At 43.1% G+C, this 21,506-nt stretch overlaps 1 protein-coding gene across 1 annotated transcript in view; it reads right to left on the bottom strand.

Moving 5' to 3' along the window:
* Positions 1 to 3,049: 3,049 nt before the first annotated feature.
* si:ch211-250c4.3 (uncharacterized protein LOC100535981 homolog) overlaps positions 3,050 to 21,506 on the bottom strand; it is a 24,558-nt gene continuing 6,101 nt past the window's right edge. Inside the window, exons 2-9 of the mRNA XM_060072932.1 lie at positions 17,506 to 18,524; positions 12,334 to 12,498; positions 10,553 to 10,556; positions 8,936 to 9,094; positions 6,252 to 6,376; positions 5,097 to 5,224; positions 3,840 to 3,950; positions 3,050 to 3,202 (exon numbers count right to left, since the gene is read on the bottom strand). Of these exons, the coding sequence (XP_059928915.1) occupies positions 3,851 to 3,950; positions 5,097 to 5,224; positions 6,252 to 6,376; positions 8,936 to 9,094; positions 10,553 to 10,556; positions 12,334 to 12,498; positions 17,506 to 18,524 (1,700 nt within the window). The 3' untranslated portion in view covers positions 3,050 to 3,202; positions 3,840 to 3,850. The remainder of the gene's footprint in view (positions 3,203 to 3,839; positions 3,951 to 5,096; positions 5,225 to 6,251; positions 6,377 to 8,935; positions 9,095 to 10,552; positions 10,557 to 12,333; positions 12,499 to 17,505; positions 18,525 to 21,506) is intronic.

Genomic DNA, 21,506 nt, shown 5'->3' with positions numbered 1-21,506 from the left:
TTATTACATTTACTTGTCAGGGACCATAAACCAACACAATAATCTTGAACAAGGATAGGAGATGCATTGCAAGAGATGTATACTAGATGGTTCTCATCTGCAGTCGCTGTACTCCAAAAACTATAATAGCATTTTAATTATCATGGCTATAATGTAATACATGATCAGTCTCTCCAGTGAATATGACATTATAATTGAAAGATGCACGGTAAATAAATAAAATATTCTTGAAGCTTTGTCTTTCAAATATAAGGTCTTGAATATAATGATTAACAGTATTATTAATCATTACGTTTCTTTCTATTAAGGTATGTATCATTCCAAAGATTAGGGTTACAGACCAATTTTATTAACAAATAAAAATTGATTAAGGAGATCCCAATAGGCCTTTGTCAACTCAAAACATCCTACGCTTGTACATATAAATAATGCGTGTCCCTTGGGAATAGCTGTTTCGTCTATGTTCCCATGGATTCGTTGACGTGTATGTCGCTTGGGTTGAACGAGGGCAGATGGGGTCTTGAACAGTTTGAGTTCACTGAAGGAACTTCTTTCTTCTGTCCTATAGTGGGCGTAATAATTCTGTAGGCGTGTAAAGCTATGTCCATATGACATTGCACACATTTTTTTACAGACGCCCCCTGGAGGACAGATGACAGTATGTCATCTGGTTTTTGTAATGGCCTGAGTTATGCTCACAAAAATATTCTTGTTGCATCCAAGGAATGCAAGCTACACTTCAATCTCAATGTTGCAGGTAAATAACAATTGCAATAAACGCATTGTTTCTCCATTAAATATCCTGGAACTGCAACCAATGCCAATTCAAGTAAAAAAATGCTGGAGGTAAAGTATGTTTATGTCGCAATGTAAGCTCTTTAACTGGATTCTTGGAATATAGTGGAATAGAATGAATGATGTGTACACATAAAAACTGTCCAACTGTGTTTCCTCCATATCCTGCAAAACAATGTCTCTATTTATCTCTATGATGCAGGCTGACCGCACCATATTTCATGAGCTCATTGTTGGCAAAATATTGGAATGTGAGACAGTAGTAAATCAGCACCGTGAGATGTTTTTAGGGTTAAACCGGTAGTGCATTTAAGTGTACAATAAATGTTAATTTGGGTGCACTACTAACTGCTACCAAAAGAGGTCAGAGCGGTTTTGTGGAGGACACAATTGAGTGAAAACATTTGTTGTTTCTTTGGGATTTTCAACATTACATTTTTTTAAATGATGCGTACTTTTGGCTGATCATAGATCCTTTAACCCACATTCTATCCATACACAGGTACAAATGCATCCTTAGAGCGGATTGTTTTCACTTGAACTTTATTTTGAAAAATAATTTGATAAATGATTCAAAGAAACCAACCAATATATACAATACATAGACATATAGGCCCAGTATCTTGTGTCAAACATTTACTCCCCCACATCACTGTATCTCACAAATAGTTAAAAATATCCACACGTAACCTTTCTACTTTTAGTTGACTATTAAACGCAAAACCAAATACACCACTTACTTAAAGTATACAAATATTATTCCCTTTAAGTACAAATACAACACCTTATCGATGCTCTTATTCAAATAATGCAAATACAATAGTATTTCTTGAGTATTACCAGCAAAGTTATATTTGCTCTCTCTCTCTCGTCGTTCCCTACGCACTGAGATGTGTGTTTATCAGACACTGTTGTCAAATAAATAGATTGCTAAATACAGCCACTGTATCACACAGGAAAACATTTACTTTACCTTCGTACATAAATGAATACAATGAAAAAAAACAAAAAAAAACAAGAGTGGCATTTTATTGGTTGAGTAACTCTAATTATAACATGGCCATTGCTCCTCATTGGATGCCAGAGATTGTCAGTGACATCACACAGTGAAAGATCACATGACCTTGGAGAATAGGGAGAAGGAGAGGTGCTTATCTCACCGGTCTTGTATATATATATATATATATATATATATATATATATATATATGAAGCTAATAACAAGCTAAATAATAATATTATTATTATACTGACAGCAGAATTCACCAGCCCTTATTATTTTAAACTGCATGCAGACGCTCCACTTAAAGGCACCCAGTGCAACTTTATGTAAACATTCAATGAAAAATAAACATTCAATTTCTAGTCTTTTTTACACGTAGTAAGTTTCAATAACTCCATACCATTACATATCGACATTCAAGGAGCAAAGATGAGACGTCGTTGTGTGGTGAGAACTGATAGAAAATCGTAAACAACAACAATCGCCGGTGGGGAGAAGCCATTTTTCCATTGACTGGAAGCCTGCTTTATTTATTGTAGGTTACAAAAAATAAAGAAAATGGCGGCATTGTTGTTGTTATCGATTTTGTATCAGTTCTCACCACACAACGACGTCTCATCTTTGCTGCTTAAATGTCGGTATGTAATGGTATGGAGTTATTGAAACTTACTACGTGTAAAAAAGACTAGAAATTGAATGTTTATTTTTAAGCCTCGAAAGTTGCACTGGGTGCCTTTAAACTCTGCCGTGTGCACACAAACGCACACACATACACTGTACAGCCATTATGTACACATTAACAGGATGAAAACAGATGAAAAGCAGCTAGTAAAAGGCTTTGTATGTTTCACATTGGATGGATAATCTGTATAGACTGTGAGATTTTGCACACTGCTGAGAATTCTGATTTTGTATATAATCCCATCATTGTAACGGTGGAGTTTCTCTGTCCTCTCTTATGATCAGCTTGTAAGCCTAAATGGCCGCCATGCAGATGAACATTGTATTGAAGCGTTGTTTTTTCTTAATATAAACTTGCACCTCTGTCACTTCAGTTCAACAGAGATCGAATAAGAGGATTATTCAGAAGTATACTGAGAGTTCCAAATCAAAGCAAATTATTTTCCTTGTCCCATCGTAGCCTGAATATATTTGGGTAAATTTTTGCGTGCAAGATTACCTACCCCGATTCAATGTTTTATGAGGAGTGCTGCCTTTTATTTAAGTAATTTATTATTTATTTTTTAAATCCCATTCCTGAAATGTTCAGTTCCACCTCTTCATTTTCATTTCTTAATTTCTTGAAATCTCTCTTGTGTTCAACGTCTCCATGTCCCTCCTCATCCTCCTCTTCATCATTGTCATCGGGGCAGACTCTTCCCACGAGCGGCCATCTGGATCATATCTGGGTTGGGGGGGGGGGGGGGGGGGGCAAAGACACACGGTGTTGGCAGTTTTCTCTTTTACTCATTATTTCCTTCGAGGAAAAGTGCTGCCTCTTCATCTATTCTTTGAGACATGCCCCCCCATGTGAACCCTAGCCCCCATCCCTGCCTTCCCCTACTTCAACACTCACCGTGAGTCATCCATAAAACAATAACTCTAATGGGAGCTCACTGTGTTAGACTACTTAGGTTTAATTCATGTTCATAATATAATCATCATAATAATAATCGGCTGTCTTGGGCTCATTAGGCCTTTGTTTGTGTGAACTTTGTGAAACTTATGCTAATAATAATCTTGAATGTTTCCTCAAACTACATAGTTAGGTACTATAACATGATTTCAACTGTTAAATAATGGTCACTACTATTAGTTAATTAGTTTCTGTAAGCAGTGTCTACAGTTTACCATCAGTTAGTTACCAGTCAGTTTGGTTGGTGGTGTTAGGGATTTGGTGTGTGTGTGTGTGTGTGTGTGTGTGTGTGTGTGTGTGTGTGTGTGTGTGTGTGTGTGTGTGTGTGTGTGTGTGTGTGTGTGTGTGTGTGTGTGTGTGTGTGTGTGTGTGTGTGTGTGTGTGTGTGGCAGGTGGAAAGCCCTACCTCTGTCATCCCTACTGAAGCCAGCTAAGGTCCAGTTGGTCCTGCTGACCCAGGGTGATCATGGAGTTCCGGTTCCTGCTCCTGGGAAGGTCCACCGGCCCCAGATCAGGCCTTTAGAGGGGAGAACACATTGTATTGCTGAAGGCATTTTCATCGGATTCCTAATCTAGAATTCAGTTTATTCCTGAGAGGAGTGCTCTTGCTCTCGGTAAATGAGCGCTGGCTGGTTGCCATATCTTTCCAGACCCCAGCGTTTTAAATCCACCGAGGAATCCTAGGAATACCTCAACCCTGACACCCCTGCCTCCCCCCTGTTCCCCACGGGCCGATGCCAAGATCCTTTAGCGAGAGGTACCCCGCTCACATCAGGAGAAATAAACGGAGAAGCGAGGGGCCAAAGTCGGATCTCTCTTTACTTGTTTCTCTCTCCTCAAACTCCTACGAGAATCCTGTCTTCAACTTCTTAAAACCACAAAAAAGTTGCATCTGTCTGTTGACACATCTGCCACGTATAATCAGTTGAGGGCTCAGGAATTTCAGTTGGCCTATCCAACGCCAGCAAACCGTCACTTGTCGTTCAGCGTCGGCCACCGCTGTCAACACTTTTGACCCCCAAAACAACCCCAAAGGCCTTTGTTTTCCCTCCTTCCCCTGCTCTCCCTGCTTTGCTGCGACCACGCTGGCTGTTATTCAATAGAGTCAAATAACTTGCATTCCATCACTTCTTTTTTAAATGCCTTGTTTTGTTCGGCAAGCGGAGGAGGTAAGCACAGCTCCTTTTCAACACTTTTGAGTTGGTGCCATTTCAGCTTTACAGATTAACCAAAGAGTACAAGTACAATGCACTCAGTGTACCGTAGTGCGGCATGGAGTTGTAAAAAAAGGCTCCCATCGGCTCCAATTGTCAAGCACAAGGCTTTCATTTTGTTATTATGATTGTAAATTTGTTTGGATAATATTCTAATTTCCAAACAAAATAGAACATTAAGGTTATGATAATCTTCCTACTGCAGGAATACATTACCTCATTTTATTTGTAATCTCTTCTACTCATATTTATGATTGCTACGGTTACATAATGAATGGGTAGTCTTTACTCTTTTTCAAAAGTCACTAGGACTTCTGCTATGTACATATGGGGGCAGTACCTCACCTGTACATATGGGGGCAGTACCTCACCTGTACATATGGGGGCAGTACCTCAACTGTACATATGGGGTCAGTACCTCACCTGTGGAGATAGGGGCAGTACCTTACCTGTACAGCTGGGGGCAGGACATCTTCAGTGACGTCGGTGACAGTCCCAGTCGGCTGCTGCTGGAGTTCCTGAGCTTGGCTCTCCTCACAAGGTCTTTGACTCGTCCCCATGTGTAGTTCTCACTCAGCTGTACATACACACACAAGCACACACACACAGATTTAATTTCCTGCTTTTGATTTGGTGATGTCAGGTAAAATACTATCTGAGCGTCTGGTCTCCACGTGGAAAAAACAGAGGGCTCAAAAATACCATAACAGACAGACAAGAATAGGAACCTAATTTATATATTTTAGTGGAGCGTAGTTCATCAAATATGTTACATGTGTATGGGAAGATATCCTCTCCCTCTTTCACTCCCTCTATAAAGTATACGTAATAAATAGTGCTACTTCACTATTTCTTTATTTTCCTTAATGACCTAAATACCTAATTATCATGTCATCCTAAGCAGGTCATCCTTAAGCATACTTATCTTATCACCTGTATCTTAACAGATCTTATTTTATGCTGTGTGTGCCCCTGCACCGCTTCTCTGAAGATCCATCCATCCATCCATCCAACCATCCAACCACACAACCATCCATCCATCCACCCATCCATCCATCCAACCATCCAACCACACAACCATCCATCCACCCATCCATCCATCCAACCATCCAACCACACAACCATCCATCCATCCACCCATCCATCCATCCAACCATCCAACCACACAACCATCCATCCATCCATCCATCCAACCACACAACCATCCATCCATCCACCCATCCATCCATCCAACCACACAACCATCCATCCACCCATCCATCCATCCAACCACACAACCATCCATCCATCCACCCATCCATCCATCCAACCACACAACCATCCATCCATCCACCCATCCATCCATCCAACCATCCAACCACACAACCATCCATCCATCCATTCACCCAACCATCTGCCAACCATCCATCTGTTCACCCAACCATCCATGCATCAAACTATCCTGCCACCGACCCCCTCCTATTCATCCATCTTTTCATCCATCCATCCGCAGCCATCCATCCATCCATCCACCTGACCTTCTTTGGATCCGTATGTGGTGTACTATGTGTGTGATGGTGTGTTTTTAGAGTGCAGCGGCCCTCAGTGTTGGGACCAGGACTTACCCGTCTCTGGGGGACAGGGGGTCCTCCCTCTGCCCCTGGGTCACAGAGGAAGCGGGTCTCTCCCTCGGTGTAGCTCCTGCGGTTTTGGCCCCGCCTCCATAGGGGCACGGGGCCAAGGGCCCTGCCTGTGTGACAGAGAAAGAGAGAGAGAGAGAAAGGGAGAGAGAGATCAGAGAGAGAGAGAGAGAGAGAGAGAGAGAGAGAGAGAGAGAGAGAGAGAGAGAGAGAGAGAGAGAGAGAGAGAGAGAGAGAGAGAGAGAGAGAGAGAGAGAGAGAGAGAGAGAGAGAGAGAGAGAGAGAGAGAGAGAGCGAGAGAGAGAGAGAGAGAGAGAGAGAGAGCGAGAGAGAGAGAGAGAGAGAGAGAGAGAGAGAGAGAGAGAGAGAGCGAGAGAGAGAGAGAGAGAGAGAGAGAGAGAGAGAGAGAGAGAGAGAGAGAGAGAGAGAGAGAGAGATCAGAGGGACAGGAAGTCAGCACCCGTCGCCTCGGCACCGGGGACAGAGGCGTGTGGTTTATATTAAGCGTTGAGCCGCTCTGGGTTTTCAGGGGATTTCTTTCTCCTGGGGACTTTAGTGTGTTTTTAGCCATAAGCCTCACGTTTTCGATCAAATCAACATGTCTTATAAAAGTCTCGGGATATATATATATATATATATATATATATATATATATATATATATATATATATATATATATATATATATAAACATTACACATATATATGAAATCTAGAAATGTTACTATATATTTAACTATATTATCACACAATATGAATTGACAGATTTAATCAATTTCATTTTTATTCAGCCACTAGGCTAAGAAGGCGACTGATTTGTTTATGTCTGCAATCTGTTGAGTAAAACACACAGAAAGCATGAATAAGTGAATTTAAAACAAATAGTTATATTGTTGATTTAGTGCTTTTAACTAAATCTGTTTTTCCATTGTATATGTTTGCATGTTTGTGAGTTTGCGTGGGCACACGTTTGAGTGCACTCCCTAAAACGTGAGAATGTGTGTGCGTGGTTCTGTGTGTGTGTGTGTGTATGTTAGTGTATGTGTCTGTTTGTGAGTATGTGTATGGGTGTGTGTTTTTACATGCACATGTTAGTACTCAGTGCAGGATTGTGTGAGTGGGAGTAAAGAGTATTTTGACAAACGGTGATGTAAATCAGTGTCCCAGAAGACCTCCCAACACAGACACACAAACACACACACACACCATGCTTCCTCTCTTATCACGGTCTGAACATGTGACCACAGCCTCCATGTTGTTCTACGGTCCACATGGGACATGTTGTAACCCTTTTGTTATGTTGGTGTCTCTTTAAACCTAACCCTAACCCTAGGTTATTATTTCACTACAACCATCACTTTTGTTGATTCTGGTTAGACAAGAAATAATCTGGTTTGATTGATCTCTTTTCATTCGATTCTTGAGATTGTTGAAAATGATACAAATAAAATTTAATTCATGCAGAAGAGATGGCTAGAGTGTAAAGGTTCATGATGCAGGTTTAATAGTAGTTGTTGTTTATATACGAAACAAAATGAATACTACCTTCTGTATTCATTCCTTTAATTTTCCTTTTTCTGTGAATATTTTTTTGTCTGAAGTAATTTTGGTTGTTTTCTATCTTTTTTGTAACCATAATATATTCAAAAATCTACAGATTTTAACAATTTCCAGGCTGAATCTCCTGCTTCTTCCTCCACCCTCAGTAATTTTCAAAACCCAGGATCGAGTCTCAGAGGAAATGGAGGAATTCCAGCGTTCCGGGAATCTGTACGTTCCATGTTTCGTAAGTAGAATACCAGGAATTCCGCTCAACCCGAAACACACACGCTTTCGGTGATGGGGCCACCAAAATATGTCAAACCCAACCGCCCCACACACACACACACACACACACACACACACACACACACACACACACACACACACACACACACACACACACACACACACACACACGAGAGTCTCCCTAAAAATACCAAGAAAACCGAGCCAACATAGTGCACACGTTGCTGCGCCATGTGCCTAGCGACGCAGAAGGTGAACATTAAAACACCTGGACAGAGAGAGGGAGAGGAAGGGGTGACCAATAGGTCACCCGTTTTTGTGAAACCCAAGAGTACAGTGAAAAGCCCCCTCTTTTTCCCAAAACAAACCTGGGCAGATCCATTTCTTGAAAGAAAGACAAAAAAACTTGCTAGAGAAACAATGAGTGTAACGCTTGGTAATGTGTGTGTGTTGACGTGTCCCTCTGGAACAGGTTATGAAACTCTGAGTGGACACACAGGATGGTGTGGAGGTGGAGTCCCACATGGAACGCTTTGAGAACCTCCACTTTTCCTTTCTTTTCATAGAGGTTTAACTCAATATCAAATGTTTTCTGATGAAAGAAAAAGAGCTCTCTTTAGTCGTTATACGGCTACCCATTCCACACATTTTGCCCTCAAAGATGGCCCTGGAAGGATCTGGTAAGTTTGAGTTATTCCTTGTCCCTTTCCAGGGGTAAGTGTAAAGATATTATGTATCATAAACTATTCAATTGAATATTATTGTATCGCTTTTAATTTACAGAAAAGATTTACAATTTGACTCTATTCGATTTTTCCGGGGCAGAGAAAACTACTTAATGGTATGCATTTTTAATTAATTGTATTCATTTCTAGAATGTACCATTTCCGTCCGAGAGCGGGGGCCGGCGGGTGACCTCGTGGATAGTTGACAGGTCCGACAAGGTTCCGCTCAGTGACAGGAAGTCGTTCCTCTGGAGTCTTTTAGGTGGTTCCTGATGGGCCAGCCCGGCAGCTCCACAAGTACAGTGTGCTGGAAGAACTCCTAGTGGTAGAGAGACACAGAGAGGGAAAGAGAGAGTGAGATACAGGTGACCTTCTACAACTCTTGATTTGAAAGGGTAACTTAACAGTAAAAGGGTCAACAAGCATGTCTCCATTTGCTCAAATTGTCCATTTATGATAGTTGCAATAGCTGCTATTTATTAAAAAATAATGACACAATCTAATAATAATTATAAATTGTATGTAATATTTAGATGTGATAATGATTGTAATAACTGATAAGGGGGCACGAGTCGAGTGCAGTGGCTATAGTGGCAGCAGAAGAGTGCTGGTTGTCCACAGCCACAGAAGTGTCTACCAAATGACTGAATATGCGAACATGATATAAATAGTTTTGTTTTGAACAGATGTTTGAGCTTATGTGTGGTGCAAGTGCACGTGTTAGCAGGTGTGTGTCCACCACTGTTTGTGGTCCCGAGATTTACTCCTTCCTTAGTTAGCGAGACAATAGAGGATGACAACATCACTCTGGCTCACAGTCAGCCCTCAGATCATACTTATGAACCGCAAGGACAATAGCACACTTCCATATGTGCAACAGCAACAATAGTCTGATTCCAATGACAGCCCAAAGTCAGGATTCAGGACAGCTTACCACATACACGCTATAAGGTTTAGTGTTAAGGTTGAAGGTCAGTGTGAAGGCACCTTGCCTACACGCTACACACACTCGACACCATTAAATAAAAAACAACCTTTTCAGCCGCTAAGCTCGTTTCCAGACTTATCAGTCACCTTTTCAACAACGCATGCCAAGAAACTAGCGATAACATCTATCAGGGTAACTTCCCTCTCCACAGCTGAATCAATGTTGTGATGACGTCAAGTGGTCCACGTCGGCAGGCTTAACATCTCACACTGTAATACCATAACATGTTTCCTGTTCTCCCCCTCATACAAAAGGTTTCAACGGGCCAGCGATCACACAGCTGGCCCGCATGATTGCTCCCTTTCAGGCCGATCAGATCAAATCCCCGAAGGATCAAATCCTAGTCCCTGCTTCTCCTTTTGTCCCATGCTCACATCCCAATTGGGACTTCGAAATATACCGTGACATATATTATGTCACGGTAGTAAGCTTGATAGACGAAGTTGTTTCCTCACACCGTTTAGCGGGGAATCCGTCCCAGATGGTCAGGAGATACCGCTCAGCGTAGCTGGCACAGCAAAGAGCCGATGACCCACTGGAACAACACTTGTTAACGGGCTCCCCTCCCCAACAATCATCTCCACAGCCTCCCTTTTCTGAGGTCGTTTGCATCAGATGGGACACTTTGAAGTCACTCCTTGGTTTGTTAAGAGAGAAGCTCTCCTCCATACGTTCTCCCACAGGAAGACTGTCCTACCCTTGGTTTTCCCAAGTAGTCAAACACCCACATACTGATCCCTTTCCAAAAACCCCCACCTTAAATACCTCGACATGTCTTTTCCTTACAATCCTTACTTCACTCCTTCCTCTTCGTTCCTTCGTCTCCTCCTCCTTCCCTTTTTTATTCTTAATTTTTCTTCCTTCCCTCCATTCGTCCTTCCCTTCGCCCTTCCCTCCCACCTACCCATGCCTGCCTCCCTGGGGGGGTCACCTCCATCAGACTCCAAAAGGGGGCTCCTTCAGCCCCTCAAAAGACCACTCACCCATGGCCTTGCCCCCCTTCCTCCCTATACCACTGTTGAGAGGGGGGGATTAAGGCAATCATCATCAAAGTGTGTTGAGGTCTAGAAGCAGGGGAAGAGCTATTTAAGAGATATTTTGAGTATTTGAATGAGCTAACTTGAGCTCTGGATCCTCATTTAAAAGGTGCCTGGTTTCGGGGAACCGTTTACTTGTAAAGCTTGCTATTAACAGCAAATTCTGGGGTGAATTGATAATGGCCAGAAACGGCATGTCTGTGTTTCTATATATACATTTGTGAATACACTTGCATACGGTGCATCCGTATGCAACTGGATATATCGTCCTAGTCATCCACACTGCAATAAGGTGTAGGCCTCCATCATCCATACATTGATAGACAGGTGATGCGGTGCTGTAGATTACATTCCTCGGTGGTCCAGAAATGTCCCACAATGTGTGGGAACAGGGCACCATACCTCTCCTCTGTCCAGCTGTGCTCACTATGCTGTGGCTGAACGTGGCCTTAGTGGACCCCTACACACCGAGGGGACCTCAACCCCGTTCAAAGGTCCAGGGTCGGCCCTCCTTTGATCAGTCGTGTGGGTGTGTCTCCACTCCACCACTCTGAATGGCTCGTGGCGGAGTCATGTGGAGAGGCCCAGCAGGACCCCGGGGACGGCAACAGGGGATAGACCCGGTGTGGTCTTAGAGAGGACTGACCTTGTCCCAAAGGGTCTGGATTATAGATCCACCTGGAGCCCGGCATTCCTCACATAACTGGAAAATGACTGTTGTCTATATATGAGTGTTCAGAGCGAGAAACCTCAGAGAAATGGCTGTGTTAATGACCATTTAAAATACTCCATCTACATCGCTCTCTCTCTATAAACACAGCCTCTTATTCTTCTCCACTTCCTCTCGCTCACTTCCTCTCTCTTTAATTTCTTTATTTCGACCCATATTTGAAGGCTTTGAAGTCCTGTCTAAGTTCCTGCTGAGCTCAAACAGAGCTGCAGTTGAAAGCGTTTTCATCCCCTGGGCGCAAAATGGCATTTTCCGTTCAGGACAGAATATATTTATAAATGACTATACAATTATACTATCATTGCTTTTTTGCCAAAAGAAATGAACAGGTGGAATTACTTTTTCCTCATTGTTAAAGTATATTTATTACCATTTGTTTACGTTGAGGGCTCTTTCAATACCTCTGCTGAAATTGAGAAACAATTGTTTATAGATTTCCATTTGGCGGCAGGGGATTTTAATTTAGTCCATGTTTTCTTTGATTCCAATCTAAACATCTAGATTGTTCCAGATGCTGAGCGAGAGAAAACAAACATACTGTTGCCCTGTTAACACAACTATATCAATAGGCACCCAGAGACAGAGACAGAGGGATCTATGTCCACTTGGAAGCAAAAAACTCACACTGGAATCTGGCTCGAAAACAAGTCAATACTCCCTCTCGCTGGGATCGAAGGGAGGCGTCCACACAGAACAAAACGATGTGTTATCGGTGTTTGTGTGCCTGTGCATGTTTGTGCACGTGTCTGTGAGCGTGTGTGTGTGTGTGTGTGTGTGAGTTCCACTCTACCGCTCCATACCTCTCTGGTCTTGGCAGCCCGGCTGGTCTTCTGAACTCCACAGATCTGCTTCTGTAGCCGGAGGTTGGTCTCCTGGAGATGACCGATCTTCTCGATCAGCCGGCAGATGTGCTCCAGGTAGCCCAGGCCCGAGCCTAGAGGGGTGTTAGAGCCAGCCTGCTGGACCTAGAGAGAGCCATGTCAAGAGTTACTATGGCCCTAGAGAAAACCATGTCAAGAGGTACGATTAGAGGCTGTGTTTTGCCGTTAAGCAGAGAGGCCCAACGTTCAACCAGAGGTAGGAGATGGATCCTAATGGGGAGTTTGACTCTGTGCTTGGGGCGATTCCTGAGTTGATGTGTCTGCACTTTAAAATGTTTGTGTGTAATTGTATAACAATTTGTAATGGGTTTAGACACATTCCTTGGATCAGATACACAACTTCTGCTGAGGAGCTGGTGTGCGTTGACCCAAAGCAGATTATGCGTACGAGTGAAACATGTTAAGCATACATGCAAGAATATTAGTAGTAACTAGTACAGTGTATTAGTCGTACTGTACAAACTATCACAACGATTAAGCAGACTGTGAAAGGACTGCAGGATTCAAACCCAATACCCTCCTTGTTGTCTCTTTTACGCATGTTTGAAGAAAGTTCGACATAATGTGAATGCTTTTAATGCCTGGTATCAGTTTGACAGCGTGTAAAAGCATTCCACTGGCCCAGCGGCGGCTTGTCTCTGTAAATCTGCACTAACACTGAGCAGAAATGAAACGGGATGACGAAAACCACTCTCTTTATCTGCAGGGCTCTCCTCTTCCTCGCGTTTAATTGCATAATCATCACATACCACAAGCAGAATGTGGGGTTTTAGCTGGGGCTGGTTGATGGATTGTGGGGTCGTTGTTCCCGTTGTAATTAAAGATGCATTATGGGGTACTGTGTACTCAAGCATCCCAGATAGCCCCTGCTAACGTATGTTTCACGGTCCCCGACAGGAACGGTGTTATGATTATTAAAGCTGTAGAGCTGAGATAAAGATAAGATAGAAGATATGGAAAGACTGGGTTTACCGTTGTTAACACTAACTGGCTGGCGATCGCTGTGCCATGAGAGGCCTGCTGCTTGGAAACCAGGCAGTCGAGACTGTGAAATTTTATTTGGATGGAATTTTTGTAGAATGTTAAGCGTACAAAGTAAACCGTTAAGAAATCACTGGGGGGGGGGGGGGTTTACGTGATATCCGCGGCCTGACGCACCTTGGCCCGGGAGGTGCAGATGTTCACATTTTAGTGTGGAAACCAAAAAAAAGCATTCCGAGAAGGTCATTTTCAACCAAATATTTACACAATCGTCAACATTCCAAAAAGTGTCCCAACAAAAGCAGGATGCGAGATCAGGTTGGGGGCCTCCTCACCCCCCCCCCCCCCCCCCCCACCACCACCACCACCACCCCTCTTCCGAAGCCCCCTTTCCCGTGCCACTGACCGCAAAAAAATAACATGGCTTGGAACCAAACAATGGGACACTGCAGCCTAACTCATGTCACTGGTTTCCTGTGAGGTAGGATGACGTGGTTGCACTACACGTTTAAGCATCAAGTATTTCCCCTGAATTATTTTCTCTTTCTGAGGACGTTTGCTTGCAAATGCTTTGAAGATCCATCGTTAGAATGTGTCAGTGTGGTGTCTTGGCGGGGCCGGGTTTGTTTGGGTTGAGTCACAAACTCAGTGAAACACATCCATTCACACAGACAATACACCATTTCCCTTCTTCCTCTGTGTGTCCCAGGAGGACACTGAAGTAGGAATATGTGGCGGAATGTGAAACTTGTGGGTGGGTTTGATAGTTCACATGAAACCGTCGCACCGTTCCAATGGATCGGACATACATCATATCCTCAGATCCAAACAAAGTTTTAACAATGCCGTCAAACAACATTTGACCCAAACGAAACTTTTAAATGATACGTATTCGCATCATAGATGCTAATGGCCGATAATATATATAGCTTGTATTTGTAAAGCAGTATCCATAGTTGTTTTACATATTCGCAGCATAGGCCTACATGCTAGTGGTCAATAATACAACCTGTATTTGTAAAGCAGTATCCATAGTTGTATTATGTATTCGCTGCATACATGCTAATGGGCGAAAATACAGCTTGCATTTTGTACAACAGTATTCAGTTGTATTGCATTTTCGCTGCATAAATGCTGATGTGCAAGAATACAGCTTGCATTTGTAAAGCAGTATCCATAGTTGTATAATTCTTCAACCTTCCACAATAAATCAAGTGATGGAAAAGTCCCAAGCACCTGCGAGCGTGTGAGATCCCAGAATAACAGTGAAGATCTCATGGAAACAAACATGGCCTCCATCTCTGGCCTCCACTGCAATGTTTCCACCTCTCTCTTCCTCAGGGCTGCTTCCCGAACTTTCTTCCAGAAAACATGACAGGGATGGAAAGGAATGAGGCGCCAGATGTGGGGTGAGCGAAGTGATAGCGATAGAGGGAAAGGTGCTTTGGATCGCCTGGCCCGGATCGTCTTCCTGTGGTCTCCTGTGTGCGTACCCTGAGGTATGTCTTTCACCAGGTCACTGTTCAGAGTTGATTCACTCGCCCCTGCCTTGCTCTGGGTCTAGCTAATGTTCTGTTTAGCCAGTAATTCACTTTGAACCACATACCAAAAGGTTTGCATTAAGTTATTATGTAAATGTGTTATACATTTCAGTTGGAAAAATATCTGATTCGTCATTTGTGATGTTAGTTAAAAGGTTTGTTACATTTTTTGCATTTGGATAGCAGTAAAACATGTATTTGTGGCATGAAAGGATTCTGGGATTCACATAAACGATTCAGTTTGAGATAAACCTACTGGTTATTTCTCTTTTTACACATTTTTTTGGACTCAAGTTTGGAAAAACGGCCGCACTCTATGCCTTTTAAATGAATGGCACTTCAAACAAGCCCATGGTGAGCGAAATTAATCGCACATTAATCTCACATGCCTGCAATTAACTGTGAACACTCATGCGCTACAGCTGAGGAATTTCTCAGAGGCCATTGCGCGGTTTTCAACGAAGCATCAGGGTGTATCATCCCTGTTCCAGGTTTTACCGCTCAGTGCTGATGAGGAAAGTATGCTTTGAGTTCACTCCATAGATATAGAGAACATGATATCAGACAACATATAAACAATCCCACATGAATGACGTCGCTGGCAGACAAATATTAATACTTCTGCAATTAACTGGAAAAAACCCAACAACTACAGTTACATATCTACAGCGAGGCATATTTATTTTTATTTTTGGACTAACAAGCTACAGTTAAGCCTGTGTGTGTGTCCCTACCATTATATACCTCTTCCATGCACCACAGACTTTAATTACCAGCAAAAGCAGCTAAAAGGAATTACATTATTGGCAAGGGTGACAAGTGACGACAACCAAGATGTGTACGACTGTACCTCCTCTGTCAGCGACGGACCTCCTAAACCAAACTGCGGTGGGCCCCAGAGAACGCAAAAACAAAAGGAAAACCCCTTGCCACTCTCTCCTTTCCCCGCAGGAGCCCTCCGCAGCCTATCAAAGGCCCTTTATCTGGCTAGATATGTGAGTAATTTGAGCTATTTGACACCTGTTTGATGCATCCAGGTAGGCCTGCAAGTTTTGAGGGGCCCCCGTGGGAGAATAGGCCGGCCCTCAGATGAGAGAGGGGCCGGCGGTCGGTGACAATATCTACCGAGCAATCTGCGCTCCCTCAACACAGATGAACAGGTGCTGCGTGACATGGGGGTGGGGGGGGGGGGGGGGGGGGGGGTAGAGAAAAAAACATTCTCTTGTACTGTAAAGAGTGGCGGACCTCTGCACCCCCCCCCCCCCCCATCCGCCCCTGTGCTCTCGTGTGGTTTAGGTTTTCCTGACGGGCGCAGAGATATACAAGCCCCGGCCGGTCCCTTGAGAAGGTTGCTTTGAACGTCACGTAGTTGTGGAGGACGGGAGGAAAGAGAGGGGCGGGGAGGTGTTCAGACACCTGGGAGCTGTGATTCCGACGTCGAGGAAGATGTTTCTAGAAGATGTTAGAGTGAAAGGTGAAGAAATGTACTGTACCTGTGATCTCTGCCCTGGAAACATGGATTGGATTCATTGCTCCCTTTTCTTTTCAATGACTGAAGAAGAACATTGTTTGTGCTGGGAAATTGGCTGAAGTTCATGGAAGTAACGGTTGGGTCTACCTTCACTGTGGCATTTTGACCCATTAATAAACCAAAAAGGTTTCGGCCCCCCCCCGCCGCTCCAGAGATCCAGAAATCAAAATCGGTCAAATAAATAACTATGTTAAGCCTATAGTAACATCGCTCACCATCACAATACTTAAATTAATGGATTGTTATTTCTCAATATTGGCACATTTCTGCATTAAGAATGATTATTATATGTATTCCACAATCCCACTCTATTTTTGTTATACATTGCTACTCTTTTTTTTTTTTAGCAATTTGAGAACCAGGTCAGGTGATGAAAGGGAGGGGGGGATAGGTTTCCCGGTGGTTATGACAGGTGTGCAGCTCACACACCTGTCAGCTGCTCTTTCAGATGATTCTCTGTTTTCACTTTCTCAAGCTGAAGAAGTCCATCTCTTTGATCCCCTGAACATGAACTTTGCCTTCATACTTACCAGGAACTCTTTAGCAAGTGCACGGTTGAAGGCAATAGATTAGACTGTCAAACGTATTTTAAATCACTTCTGCCGATATTTTATTATTGGGGTCTTAGCTTTTTGTTTTGCAGGTTGTAAATTAAGGTTTTTCTTGAAAAGTATTGTTACATTTATTTTCGTGACGATACGACTTTTCTAAAGCTTTTAAACTCTGCAGATAAGGCTGTCAAACAAATTTTATAAGGAATTGCCATTTGAAGAAATGTATCTAAGAGGGTTTCCAATAGGGCTGTACATTGTATGTATTACTTAATTTCTATGCCTCCGCAACCATGATGAAAATTAGTTCTTTACCGTGACCGAGTTGAGATGCCGTAATTAAGGGGGGCGGGGGTGATAATTACAGATAATGACAGGACGTCGTAAATCTCCTGGTGACATGGAGACAAGACATGGTCTTCTAGAAGAACTTGAACACATCTTCTAGCAGAGCCTGAACATGTCACCATATTCATAAGTCTCTTACCTCGCTGAGTCGGCAGCACTCATCCATGTAGTCCTCAAGGCTGTCACTCGTACTGCTCTTCCTCAGGGCTGATGTCGACGTAAGGAACACATCTTCCTCCTCCTTGCCTTCTTGGATCTCCGTATTGGGCTGTTCCCTTGGCCTCTCCTCCTCCTCCTCCTCCTCCTCCTCCTCCTCCTCCTCCTCAACCGCCACTTGAGGTTCAGAAGTCACAACCTGAGCCAAGGAATCTGGAGATCTTTCAAGAACATCTACACAACAGGCCTCCAACGGGTCCTCCATTACAGTCACGTCCGTCAGCTCCATGCAAAAACTAACTCCCTCCTCTGTCATTGTTGATTGGAGGAGGGTGTCCTCAAGGACACCGCCAATGTCCTCAACGTCATGGCCATTGTCCTCAATGCCGTCGCCATCGTTGCTGCCAACGTTGTCAACAACGTCATCGCCAACATTGCTGCTAACGTCGTCGACAACGTCGTCAACAATGTCATCAACAACGTCGTCACCAACGGTGTCACCAACATCCTCGCAAACGTCCTTGCCATCAGCGTCCTTGGTTTGTTTCTCCTCTGAATCAGCCGTTGTGCTCGACGATACCCGCTCATCGGAAACTGGCGCTGAAGCTTTAAGGTGGCAGGAGTCGCAGGAAGACTCTCGGCTGTGCACCACGAAGCTCTGCTCCGAGCCCGTCGGCGTGGATGGGGAGTTGGCGCCGCTGGGGAGCTCCACTCCCGAGTCCTCCGACTCAAACTTGTACAGCCGGGGCAGCTGGGAGTCTGAGAATATGGCGCACAGGTAGTTGGGAGCGGTCTCCTCCGAACGTGATCCAGGGCCTTCGTTGACGCGAGAGTTCTCCTCTGTGGTTCTGTTCGGCTCCGAGGCCTCTTGCTCGCAGACGGACACAGAGCAGGAGGAGTTGGAGAAGGAATCTTCCGAAACAAGGAGCTTCTCGCTGAAGTTCTGGAAGACCTTCATTTTGGTGAGGACTACCTCGCTGTCCAGTACCATGTCCCCTTTACCTGGAAGACAGAGAAGGATAAAAACACATTAGATATTGAACACAGCAAGAACACTCTCTCTGGGAGTATAACAGGTCATTGCACTTATCTACTTGAATCAACTCTAATTTGTGGCAGGTGTTGTTAGTTACCATATAAACTAACATTGCCCAATGACATCATCCAATAGTGATTTGTCTTCTCCTTTATTGCAGTGCAATTCGATTATTGCTCTTTAATTTGGCAATTTAAATTTAAATTAAAGGTAATTTCAAGTCCTGCCTAGAAGTTCCTGTTTGGATGTTGAAATATTTAAAACAATATTCTTTTGTTTGCCTGTTGAGGGTATGGGGAATATACTTGGGCCTTTTGGACCTCTCTTTATGTGAAGCATACTTCAGCTGAAGGTAATTTTTTTGGGAGGGAGTTCTTCAGACCGTGAATGACGTACAGGCAGGGTCTAAATATGCATAAACTGACAGACAAATATTCCATACCTAAAGTCTTCGGCTTTGCACTTAAACAAGCCTGCATTCTTCAACTCAGGGGGGCTCACAAATGCCATAGGACACACACTGTCTGTCCGTCTGCTCTGAATAACTGTCCAGCTTTGATGTGGCGCTCCATCTAATACCATTACAGGGAGCACTCATATGTGGCCTCTCCTGTTTCCTGCTCAAGGCCATCAGATACGCCTGCCGGTCCCTCACATTTTACACTTTTATGTTCGCTTCAATTACCTTGCTAGCTTTCCAGTCTTTCCCATATACTTTTATTTTATGTTTTTATGTTATGCAAAGCTAACTTTACATGAAACTAAAATATCACGCTCACTATAGTTCACCGAAAATAAATCAAAACACTTTTCAATCACTACCTTGGTCATTCATTGAATAATTGGTAAATATTATCTTTAACTAGAATAACTTTAAAAATAACGAGCAGTGGTACCTACTAGCCGTAACTAAGCAGCTTAACTAACAGCTAACTGCACATGCAACCTCATGAAAGCGGCTATTTGAGGTGGGGGTAGTTCCCCTGCTGTGAAGTCACACCTGAACAATAGACAAGGTCTGGCATCTTTCTGCCCGCTTGAATCAGATATCTTCCCAAGGCAAATATGAGATTATAAAGCGCTTTGAAGTTGTAAATCCAGGGTTTCTGTTTGCTCTTGAGAGAAACTCAAGCAATGGAAACTGTTCTTTTTTGGATAAAAAACAATCTGTGGTCTATTTAGACAGGAATAGGCAAGCTGTCTTCTTAGTAAAATAGAGAGAATGTACTTTTTATTCAATTATTCTCTAATGTGGACATGTATATGGAAATGTGTACGCATTCAATGGCTTCTTTCTTTGGTGGTTTAGAAGTTGTCATTATGAATGTTGGACAAGGACAGTTGGAAAAAAACAAAAAAACTGAAATACTATCTACTTGTTTTCTTCCATGGACGTGTAAGTACAACCGCCATACAGGTCATAGCATAGCAAACAGCATATATCATTAGAATTTATACAATCATTAGAAATCATACAAATAGCATGTGGGGTTTTGGCTTCTCTTTTCATTTTTATTTTTTTTACATAGAAACAACACACAGATCCCTGTTTTATTTCATACTGAGGCATTCGTTTTTTTGAATGCCTTGTTTTGATTTCTGGGGCACCAGCGACTCTTTCCTGTTTGCCATCAGTTTGGGAAAATAAAAGCCCCCTGTTGTGATTGCAATGTTCTGTGATAGGAGAACAGTTCTGCTAAAACAGCGATAGCAGCAGAGCAGGTCTGCTGGAGTGATACCAGCCCTGGACCTGAACCAGGCTATGTCTCTCTTCTTTTTATAAACATCAACACCACTATTTTCGAAAGAGGAGTCAAGCTGTTTGTTCACAGGTGCCAGCCAATGATAAAGTTGTGCTGTTAGATATATACAGATAAGATCAGCAAGTTCTCATAATTTGGGAGGGAATTAAATGGAAAAGACGCCCTTTTTTCAGTGAGGAGAATGTGTGAATGAATGATTTTCACATTGCCGGTAACTTTTGCATCCGTGAAGCCAAAAACTCCTCCTAATATTACACAAAACTTCCAATAGCAATAAATAATCTGTGCTATGCCTATCAGGTGTATTTTATGTTATTTATTAGCCATAATACACTGGGACTGTTGTATAGTGGCTTGTGTATAGTGTTGTATATTTCTCATGGATTTGTTTTCTAGAAGTGGGAAAACTCGAAATGCCTGAACTCGGATTTTCAATTTGAAAGCAAACAGAACCAACGGCTATACATAACTCACACGATCTCTGAGCGGAAGCGAAGACGCCCACTTCCTGTTTTCTATGAATGCTGGGAAACAGCTATTAAACCGTTTTCACAGCTTTAGCTCCAGCGACGAAACCAGCCTTGTCTCTAGCTGAGACGCCTTTGTTTCTCCATGTTGACCTCAGAAGGTCCAAGGAGAGACAAACACCCCTGTGATGGCTTTGTTTTTCGTTCTTCTCAATTCTCTTGTGTAATGTGCATGCCCCCAAGTACTGTTTTAACCTGATGATGTCAGCACCTCTCACAGTGATTACACAAACAACGTGATGATGTCGTAAAGACGTGAGTGCATGCACCCACATGCACATTTCTGGTGAGGTAGCATCTTGTAATGACTACAGTAGATATTGTTTAGACTCGCTGAAAAAGTACCCTACAGCTAGAGACACAACTCAACATAGATGTCGAAAAGAATCAAAGAATAAGTAAACCAACCAAACCAGCTATTAACAGACCAACCGAATACAACTACCCAACATATCAACCTGCCAAACAATCAACGAACAACCAGACAAACAACAAACCGACAACACATGTAGCAATCATCTCACATTGCTTTAGGTTTCTCTTGGCACATCGGTGAGGCATACGTCTGTCAACACCCTACCATGAAACCCTGCAACACTTACAGGGTTTAATGTCATGAATACAGATGTAACGCTATAGGTCATGCACAAACTGACGT

The sequence above is a fragment of the Gadus macrocephalus genome, chromosome 15 (assembly GCF_031168955.1).
Source record: "Gadus macrocephalus chromosome 15, ASM3116895v1".
NCBI lineage: Eukaryota > Metazoa > Chordata > Actinopteri > Gadiformes > Gadidae > Gadus > Gadus macrocephalus.
The sequence above is the reverse complement of the archived record's forward strand: the minus strand, read 5'-3'. Positions and strand labels throughout refer to the sequence as shown.